Genomic DNA, 10,776 nt, shown 5'->3' on the forward strand with positions numbered 1-10,776 from the left:
TGTTATTTTACATATTTGTATAAAAAAAACATTTTCAAATAAATCAAGACCTCACAAGTTAGTACTTCTTTTTTACCAGATTTGACTAAGAAAAATGAAATAAATAAATTTATTTAAATATAAAATATTAAAAAATATAGCAAACTAAATCTTAGTTTTTTTAAAATAAAAATAAAAATCGGCGGCTCCTTTATTTATAACTCACTAGGCTAATGAGCTTTTAGATACAAAATGTTAATAGTTCAAAATGTAATAATTCACTATTAAATTGACAAAATGTGAATAGTTTAAGAGATGATTAACTTATATTCACTAACGGTGGACAAAAAGAATTACACTATTAGCTTATTTTTAGAAATAATTATTTTTTTAAATTTAATTATCATATTTTCATATTTAAAAATTAATGATTCTTTTAGCTTCTCTTTTTTTTTTAAAGACGTTCTATAAATTTAAAAGTGTTATGAAATAACGTTTAAATATTTTTTATACTATCAACTTTGAGTATTACTTAAATAAATTGGAATACGTATGAATGTATATGGATCAAAGTTTATTTTCAATTAATTTTGATATTGTCGATAAAATGAACTAAGAAGAGAAAAGTTGAAGTAATGGAAGCATCTATCCAAAAACTTTTTCGTGTTACAAAGAAAGACTTAATCGGACACTTTCATCGTGCTACGAGTAGATAATTTCGAAAAAATAATAAGATATGTGTAAGAGTTCTCGTAGATATCCCTATTACAGGGAGACCTACTGAGGTAAAAATGGAAAAAGAAAAAGAAAATCCTACGAGTTGGATTGCTCGTGTGTTCAAGGGACAAATCCTATTTAAAATTGTGTGAGTATGTCAAATGCTCGACGAAAAAAAAAAAAGCAGACAGAAGTCTCAATCTCTAATCTCTAACCAAACTGCTTGAATAAAGCAAAGAAAATATCAAAGCAATATACTAAACAGCCCTCATTCACCAACATGAGGTCTGGTGAAATGACTAGAATCCCTGCCCTCATTCACCAACATGAGTTCTGGTGAAATAACTAAAATCCCGCCGACCTCAATCAGAACCTCAGAGGTCTCGAGTCAAGCCCCATGAACGGAACAGATTTTAGTCAGACTCAGAGGTATCGAGTCGAGCCCCAATAATGGAACTAATCTTAGTCAGACCTCAATCAGAACCTCAGAGGTCTCGAGTCAAGCCCCAAGAATGGAACAAATCTTAGTCAGACTCAGAGGTATCGAGTCAAGCCCCAATAATGGAACTAATCTTAGTCAGACTCGAATGCAGGGATATTGGGTGAACAACCAAACAGAAGAAAAAAAACATAGTTGAACCATTTGTAAAGGAAGGAAATATGTCTTCATTTTCAAGAACACAGGTTCTTCACCAACACATTCACACATTTTCCTCCTTCCTGAAAAGGGAACTTCTTAACGTCGAAAACAGCGAATTCTAGTACCAAATGTATACATAAAAGAACACAGAAAAGAGAAACAGCAGAATTCTAGGAAAGATGTTATTAAGCTCAATTTTGAGCTTAACACAAAATGTTGTTAGCTCAATGTAAGTTTTGCAAAGTTAACTCGTCTCGTTCCTTCCCTCTTCATGCTTCCCATAGGACATATTTCGTTCACTCGTCAGATGATTTATTAGTTGATTCACCGCTCATCTCCAAGAAGCACTGACAAATGTCTGTCATGACCTTCATCACGGAAAAATTAGGATCAAGCTCTTTGTACTCTTTCTGACATTTATCGTCCATTAACTTCACCACTGCATCAAGAGTAGGCATCTGGAAATCTGATCTTCCAAGGACCGAGCCATAGGTCAAGATCATTTTCACCTCTCCAGATTGTGAGGAAGCCATCTCCAGGGCGGAAGAAGATTTAACTGTAGTTGTTTCAGGCTTGCCATTAGCTACAACTGGACTGGGTGGATTTCCATCATTTGTATCTGCTTCAACTACAGTGGCTGATGCGTTACTATCACCTTGTCTACCTTCTGAACCGCTTGCAACTGAAGACTTCCCTTTACTTGATGAACCTGCAAATGCAGATCACATGCTCTCAGAAAAGCAAAAGACGCACCATGTAGGCCTTGTATCGAAGTTAAAACACCAACAAAAAGTATTACTACTAGTGATCAAGCATACGATGTTCATAATGTCCTTGGGGGCACATCTAGGGGAGACCAAAAACACATGAAAACATGACCCGCCCAAGTTTGTTAGCTCAACCCATTTAAAAACTGGGTTGATATGCAGGTCAAATTGACACATGACTCATGAAGAACCTTGTCAAAATATTTTCAAGATTTTTTTTTTTATGTTATATAACCATAGTAAAGAAGGAAATAGTTTTTCCCTGCTTAGAGAATATTATAAAAGAGCAAAGAAATTAAAATTAATTAAACTGTGACCCGTCAGAAAAGATTAGCATGGCCAGTGCGCAAGGATACAACAAATGCCCAGTGTAATCCCACAACTGGGGTATGGGGAGGGTAAGCTACTAAGATGTATCCTTGCGCAAGGATAACATGCACAAAAACATACCGCCTTCATAATCAAAAATAGCGACTTTCCATGTTTCTTTAGCATTCCTGAATAGCTTTGAATACTTTCTGTAAAGTAGGTGACAAGGACACATGGAAATAGACAACCCAACCAATTCTTGAAGTTGGACAGGCAAATAGAAAATTTGAAATTCAGTGGAAGAATTGGGGAATTTTGGAAGCACTCAAGGCTTAGGAGTGATCCTGAAATACTATTCTGTTAAAGTCAATTTTGACTTTGACATCATATAGTATGAAGCTGGTGCCTGAAAACAAAATTTGCAGAGCAAAGCAATCTTGTTCTAGAATTTGCCAACCACAAGAGCACACATAAAACTAAAAGAGTCCCTCCTTCCAACGCTTATTTCACCATCACAAGATTGAATCATAAGAATGAAAATGAGATAAAAGTCTACCTGGGCGGATGATGGCAACAGGAACTTCAAGACTTGGCAGGTCATCAGTGATTGGCTCATCCTTAGGTTTGATAAGAGTGTGATTAGCAATGGCATTCTTCGTAGGTGACACTGGGATGCCAGAACCAGAAGTAGATCCAGCTCTCCTGGGAACTGGAAGGCTCTTGTCCGCCTCAGAAGGCTGAGATGAAGGCAGCTCTTCCTGTGGTACTAATGAATCGGCAAACATGGGCTGCTTTCCTTTGTTTCTATCAAGTGATGGGTGTGATCCAGGTTGTGATTCATTGCCCATGGACTGAGGGGAATCAAAATCAGCAGCTGACTGGTTTGGCAATTGAGATTCAAGAGACTCATTTGGTTGACTTGATTGACTTTTTAAGCGCTGCCTTTTCAGAGGTGGTTCAGGCTCATCTTGCACCAGAGCCTCTAGCTGAACGAAACCGGAAAATGCAAGGAAGTAAAGGTGAGTGAGTAAAGAGACTTAAGAAAAATGTCATATCATGAAATACAGTCAAGAAAAAATTAGTCCAATACTTCGGTATCCTCAGTTGACTTTTTAATTTCTGCATCCTGAAAGCAAAGAAAGCATGTCAGCAAATTAGCTCAAATGAAAGATAAAGCAGAAAACTGAAAACAAAGTACTCCCTCTGTTCCATTTTATGTCACACTCTTTCCTCTTTAGTGTGTTCCAAAAAGAATTGACATATTTCTATATTTGGCAACAGTTTTAACTACAAACTTCTCATTTTTAACCTTGATCGCATGATTTTATAGCCACAGAAATGTCATGCCATGTTTATGACGGCATATTCCAAAAGTCCTCCTTCCTTTCTTAAACTCCATGCCTAATGAAACACCCCATAAAAATGAAATGGAGGGAGCACTCACTAAAAGGGAAGAGAAACAGAAGGTCAGGAAATGAAGGAAACGAGCACCTTTGCTTCATCATCATCAAATATTGCATCGGCAAGGACCCTATAGTTCTCAGCTTCTATAAGGTCCCAGTTTTTGTTATACAATCTTAAAAGATTCTTCAACACTGGCTTCACCTTCTCTCCAGAAATACCAAGAGCTTTCATAGAACGAAAAGCACGATCGACCCTAGGATTTGGAGGCATTGCTAATCCAAACTGATTTAAGATAGCAGCTTTCAAATAAGTCAAGGATCCTGCATTGACATCATCTGCTTGAGAAGGGCACAGAAATACAAAAATGCAAGATAGCCAACAAAAGTACACAGCCGTAACACCAAAGATACATGAATGAGGAGGCCATGAATACCCAAATATAATAGCTAATCCAAACATTCATACCATGATTGTGATAAAAAATCAAATTACTTCCAAGGTAAGTCAGTAAAAAAGTCACATAAAGCTGATGGAAATGTTTCCTCCATCAGCTGGCTTTTGAAAATTCAACACTAGGACCGAGTATTCAAAGGCTGAATTAGTGCTAGACATCTACAGCTTTATGTCACTCCTGTAGAAGGTATAGTATCAAACATCAAAGGAAGTCCTTCAAGAGAGAAAATGAACATGTATAAATTTATAAGCAAAACTTCAAAGATGGTACGTACAACTTTAAAGGAACTTATCATCCAGTGCACTAGTAATATGGGTGACAAATCTTCAACAATAACAAGAACAACAGCTATACCTCAATCTCAAGCAAGTTGGGGTCGGTTAATCAATCCTCATTGACCATGTCGCTCCATTTAAGCTCATCCCAGACCAACTTATACAAAATAAGAAGGAAAAAAGTACTAAGACTGCAAGCTTCTCTTACCTTCTAAAGAAAGTGGTTAGGAGCACAAGCAGACAAGAAAAAGTTCTAAACAAATCTACTATCTAGTTTCATTCCCTTCTAACAATGCTGAACCTAGTCTAAACTTTATTCATCCAACAAGGAGTATATACACGTCAAAGGACAGGTACTTTTCAAGAAGGTTTAGGTTGTAATCCAGTTACGGACAAATATCCTGCTAGATATCTTAGCTCCTCCATTAGCTAAAAGTTAATTCTGGATTGTCAACTAACTTGAAATGCAAACAAGATGTTTACGCATAGATTCACATGTTCGAATATCATTTAAATACTCGAGTGCTCATATAGCTTTCATGCGGCACTTAAGTTACATGTAATTGCTATTGCATTTATGATGAAAAAACATGTCTGTCTAGGGCAGTAAGATCCCCAGAGTTTAGCCAAGCGAGATATGACACCAGGGCGATGCTACTGGAGAGTTTTCTTTTGCATGTAAAACCGACGCATGCTTGATAATAGCATTCATTCAGCCAAATGGTTTTTTCTAAAACAGGAGCTATTTCCCAGTAAATCCCACCAAGGATTTAGGCAGATAATTAGGATAGAAGATGAAAACATAGGATAGTAACTAATAAGTAGATTTGATTGTGGACAATAAGTATGCATGTCAAAGGACTCTTAGCCTTAAGAAGAGTAAAGAGTTACAACCTAGGCAAACGCAAATTCGCAATTCATTGAAAAAAGAGAGATGCAAAGTTTGTGATGAAACTACCAACTAACACCACCATATTATCGCTAAATTATTGTTAAGCATAAACAATACAAACATGCTCTAAATCTAACATATTACCAAAATGGAAGGACATAAGAAAAACATAAGATTTTTACTAGCATCTCTCATAACTAAAACTAAAATTTCATCCACACATAGCAAAAAGCAATTTCAAGGAATTTAACTTTTAAGATGAACAATCAAATTGATATAACTGAAAATACTGCATTACATTAAAGAAGAATAACCTAGACAGCAAGTGATCTAAGAGCTAGCGTAACAACCTCGATTGCACAAATTCCCACAGAGTCGGGGTGAATTCCTTTAATCTGCGCAAGTCTTGGCAAGCAAGGTTACCTTTACCTCTATTGACGGGAGGCAGCAGGTAACCTGTGGGATTAGCCGTGGTGCACTCAAGTTGGCTCCAACATCACCTTTGTTTAACAAAAAAAGGTTCTATTGAGGGAAACAAAAACATGGTAAATTATGCACAACAATACTCTTATAGCTCCACAGCAAATAGACACACAATGCAGCCACAAAATGACTCGACACTTCTGGGAAAATAAAATCCAAATTCCAAAGCTATTCTTATAATTGTTAAACATGGCAAATTCACCCAAACTGTAAACTGTAGGAGAATTGAAGAATAGCAAGTCAGCGAAATTCATTTCTATCTAAATAAATGATAAAAGTACTACCAAAGGAGAATAAAACATGGAAATTCATGTACAAGAGTACTCCTAAAGCACCACAACAGATACCCGTGTAGTCATAAAAACATTCACTTTCTTCCGGAATAGTTTCTCACTACATTTGAAAATCAGTACATTTTTAAATTCCAAAACAAACTTGACGTTGTATGTCAAATTTGGAAAACAATTAATAATCCGTTTTCCAATTCACTTTTCACTTTTGAAGTTGTATTTAACTACATCTAAGCATGAAAATTCTTCCAAATATTCTTAGCAAAAAGTATAACCAAAAAAAACTCCATGAACTCCAAATAAAGTGAAAAATATTAGGAATCTACGGCCAAACGCCTATTAAAATTCAAAGCAACTCTCATAGTTGCTAAACCAGTAAAATTCACCCAAAACTGCAAGCTAATAAAATTCTACCTAACAGCAATCCAAAGGCAACCAACCCTAAAGAAAACAAATACCCACAATCCAAAAACAAGAAATAAACATGTTCGAAATGAAAATCGACATCACAGGATATAAAAAACTTCATTTAATTTTTACACTTACTAATTAAAGAAAAATAAAACCACACAACTCAAACAGAGTGGTGTCGATACAGTCTACAACACACACACACACACTCAAATGAAACTTTTCTCAGTTACAAAATTAAACAAAACAGTGAGTACAATAGCCAATCTTAAAAGCTCATTTGTTCAACTACCTAAATTTTCACCTCAATCCTCTCCCATTTCCCATAGCCCATTTCGAACAAAAAAAAAAAAACTGAGCAGTGAGATACGTAATCACAAGATAAGAAAACGTAAACAGAACATCTTTCAGAAAACATAAACAAAACATTTATTTTTTTCAAAAAATTTGGGGCAAATGAGATGTAAAATTACAAAACGAGTAATCGAACCCTCACTAACAACATAAAAGTTCAGATATACAGTCAACCAACTACGCTACTAAGATTTTCCACATAAACCAAAAATTTACATATAAACTAAAAAATTTCGATGCTGATTCTGAATAATGTATCTAAAACTTGAGAATGAGTAGTTCGTTACCATGTAAAATGAGCTTCGATTCCAAAAACTGCAATGGCGGAGAGAGAGGTTAGATTTGCAGAGAGAAAGTGAAAGGCAGGGCGGAGAATTTCATTATATAGAAAAGGAGAAAGAGAACACGAGACAAATATTTCTTCTTGAGAGTTTGACGCGTGGACTAGGGTCTAGAGAGCGTAGAGTATTCTCGAGAGTATAATTAGGGTCTAGAAAGTGTAGAGTATTCTCGAGAGTATAACTAGAGTCTAGAAAGTGTAGAGTATTCTCGAGATCATAGATTATAAGCAAGTTTTATTATTTTTTTCGTTTTAATTTTGTGTGAAGTTTCACGTTAGATATATGTTTTTTGCTATTAAATATACTGAAACACAGAGAGGAAGACGAAGGGATACGTATGAAATTTATCTATATATCTCATGAATATATGTTAATCACACTTAATATATGTATATCTATGTATTTCGTGTGATAGTGACGAATCCAGAATTTCTGTTTAGGGGTTAAAATATAAAGAATCAAATACAGGGAAATCACGAGATAAAAAAAATGGAGCGAGATGGAGAACGAAGATGTTAATAATGACCTACTAAATTTAACTTGTCTTCTCATGTCGCATTTAAATATGTATGTCTATGTATTTCGTGTGATAATGACGAATCCAAAATCTCCGTTGAGGGAGTTGAGAATATAAGAATCAAACACAGGAAAATCACGAGATAAAAAAGATGGAGCGAGATGGAGAACGAAGATGTTAGTTTTAACATGCTAAATTTAACTTGTCTTCTCATGTTGCGTTTAAGTTCTGCTTCATCGAGCCTTCTTAAAGTTTTTGGTGTTTTCTCTTACAATTTATCGTGTTTTACTTTATTTTTAAAAGATTGAAAAAATTTAATTAGTGTTGATTCAATTATATGTTACTTTAAAAATCGTTAAGATGATTTAAAAATGTGTAAAAGTGACATTACTGATATTATAATGTATATTCAAAAGATAATCAAATGAATGTCGATTTTATAATTTGTTTAATTTAATTTATTAGGTTAGTCATTTATTAAGAAAAACAAATGATAAATATATTAAATAGGTTTAGCTTAGTTTTAGAATTGAAAAAAAGTTAGAAGAAGAAAATACTATGAGATTAAAAAAAGAAATTTTGATTAAAAAGATATTGTTAAAAGAAATTGATGACTTATAAATTACCTCATTCCATTAAATTTTATTTACCTTATTATTTGTTCATGTTTTTTCTTTCTAATTCAATTTTAAGTTTAATTACAATTCATTAATTTTTTAAAAAGTATTTTCGAGTTAAATCATGAAAAGAAAGTTATGTAGAAACAAAACGAGCAATAGAAATAAGAATAATAAAAAATATGCCTATTCTCGAGAGCATAGATTAAGTAAATTTTATTATTTTTTTCATTTTAATTTATGTGAAATTTTAATAATGTCAACTAATTATTTCATGTTAGATATATGTTTTTTGATATTAAATATACTGAAATAGAGAGAAAGACGGGTGAGGATAAAAAGAAGGCGAGCGAAATTTATCTATAAATATCATGAATATATATGAATCACACTGATATATGTATTTATACGTAATTCGTGTGATTTACATGTATCTGGCTAATGAAACAGCGGCAAAAATATCATTCTATTTGATCGAAGAAGTACATTTGATATAATAAGCCCCTTGTATTAAAATTGAGAAATGTTATTGCTCGAATCTTTAATATTCTCTTATTTATTATTTGTTTATACTATTTAGGCAGAATATTTCACCCATTCTTACTACGAAACTGAAAAAACATAAATAAATAGAGAAAGGGTGGAAAGTAGAGGAAAAAAAGATGTAGAAATATTTCGAAATGAAGGGGACTAAACAGGAACAAGAGGGATCCACTGTAAAAAAACCAAATACATGAAAATTACAAGATAAAATAACAGAGCGAGACAGAGAACGAAGATATTAATTTTTACCTACTGAATTTAACCTCTCTTGTCGTATCGATTTTAAGTTCTTCCTGCTTTTACTTACTTCATCGATCCTTCTTTAGATTTTTTTATTACTAATATTATAATATGCATATTTAGAAGATGAATAAATGAATCATCAATTCTATAATTTATTTTATTAGATTAGTTAAAAAACAAATGATACATACATTAAATAAGTTTAGCTTAATTTTCATCTACCATATAGGATAGAATTGAAAAGGAAAGGTAGAAAATACTAAGAAATTAAAGAAAAAAAGTTTGATTAAATAGATATTGTTAAAAGAAATTGGTGACTTTTAAATTTCTTCATTCCATTAAATTTTATTTACCTTCTTTTAAATTAATATTTTTTTCAAACTCAATTTCAAATTTAATTATAATTCATTAATTTTTTAAAAGAGTTTCTTCAAGTTAAATCATTATAAGAAAGTTATGTAGAAATAAAAAGAGCAACACAAATAAGAAGAATAAAAAAGGGAAACTTACATAAATATACCATATTAAGAAAATATTTATTTTTATAACAATAATATTTTTTGCACTTTATCACTTTAAATGTATTTATGATACATTTTTAATACATATTACAAATAACAATTTATTATTCACATATAATACAAGTATTATTGATGATTAATACATTTATCACACATTTTAATATAATTATAATACAATATGTCAATTTCTTACAAAATAAGCATAATATATTTTTAAAACCAGTTGTAAAATACATATTTATTGCATACATAATTCACTTTTAATAAATATTACAGATTTAATGTAATATTGCTATAAATGGTGCTAAATAAAAAGTATCGCTAGAACCAGTAACTATTTATTAAAATGTATCATTCCAAGTAATTTTTCCAATAAAAAAGTATGCCTAATAAAGTTAAACAAAAATAAATTGAAAAATAAAATAAAATAGCAAAAATAATGAAAATAAAATAAATAAATAAATAAATAAAGTTTCACACTGCGTCCTAAAATAATAAGACGTTTTTATTGGGTTGGAAATTTAGGATTATGAGCTCAAATTTGAGCCCGAAAAATATTAGGTATTTTACACAAATTTAAAATAATCAAGAAACAATTAGTCACTTTTTTCCAAATTTGCCCTTAATGATAATGTAGTTCAATTGAAAAATTAGGTAGACTTTTGATATTCTTGATAAGGTTATATTAGTCTAATTACACATTGTATTAAATTTTCCTTGAGGGGTGTGCATGAACTTAACATGACAAACAATTATGGACGGAGGGAATAGTTGTAACGACCTGTTTAGTCGTTTTGAGCAGCAGATTTTATTTCTGGAAAAACTGTCTTGGTCGACGGATCCCACGACGGACCGTCATGGGTACGACGGACCGTCGAGGGGGTCTCGTTCCAAAACACTTAGAATTCTGAAATTTGGGTACTGAGATCGACTCTCTGAACTTCGCGACGAAATGGCAGGACGGACCGTCGCAGGCACGACGGGCCGTCACAGACCCTTCACTGAAATTTAGTCTCTGA

General features: G+C 32.7%; 1 protein-coding gene across 11 annotated transcripts; it reads right to left on the reverse strand.

Annotated features, from left to right (window-relative positions):
* Nucleotides 1-1,338: 1,338 nt before the first annotated feature.
* On the reverse strand, nucleotides 1,339-7,406 carry LOC107023872 (probable inactive histone-lysine N-methyltransferase SUVR2). Of its 11 annotated transcripts, none has more exons than XM_027918018.1 (8): nucleotides 7,263-7,406; nucleotides 5,788-5,937; nucleotides 4,625-4,702; nucleotides 4,282-4,447; nucleotides 3,904-4,136; nucleotides 3,503-3,538; nucleotides 2,969-3,398; nucleotides 1,339-2,045 (listed from the first exon to the last, which is right to left on the reverse strand). In XM_027918018.1, exons 5-8 carry the CDS (start codon nucleotides 4,084-4,086, stop codon nucleotides 1,633-1,635), a joined length of 1,062 nt encoding a protein of 353 aa, XP_027773819.1. In that variant the 5' UTR covers nucleotides 4,087-4,136; nucleotides 4,282-4,447; nucleotides 4,625-4,702; nucleotides 5,788-5,937; nucleotides 7,263-7,406; the 3' UTR covers nucleotides 1,339-1,632. The 11 variants fall into 11 exon arrangements, with proteins under 11 accessions (XP_027773819.1, XP_027773818.1, XP_027773821.1 ...); XM_027918017.1 differs by having other exon boundaries at nucleotides 4,545-4,702; XM_027918020.1 differs by having other exon boundaries at nucleotides 5,752-5,937.
* Nucleotides 7,407-10,776: the final 3,370 nt, after the last annotated feature.

The sequence above is a fragment of the Solanum pennellii genome, chromosome 6 (genome assembly GCF_001406875.1).
Source record: "Solanum pennellii chromosome 6, SPENNV200".
Lineage (NCBI taxonomy): Eukaryota > Viridiplantae > Streptophyta > Magnoliopsida > Solanales > Solanaceae > Solanum > Solanum pennellii.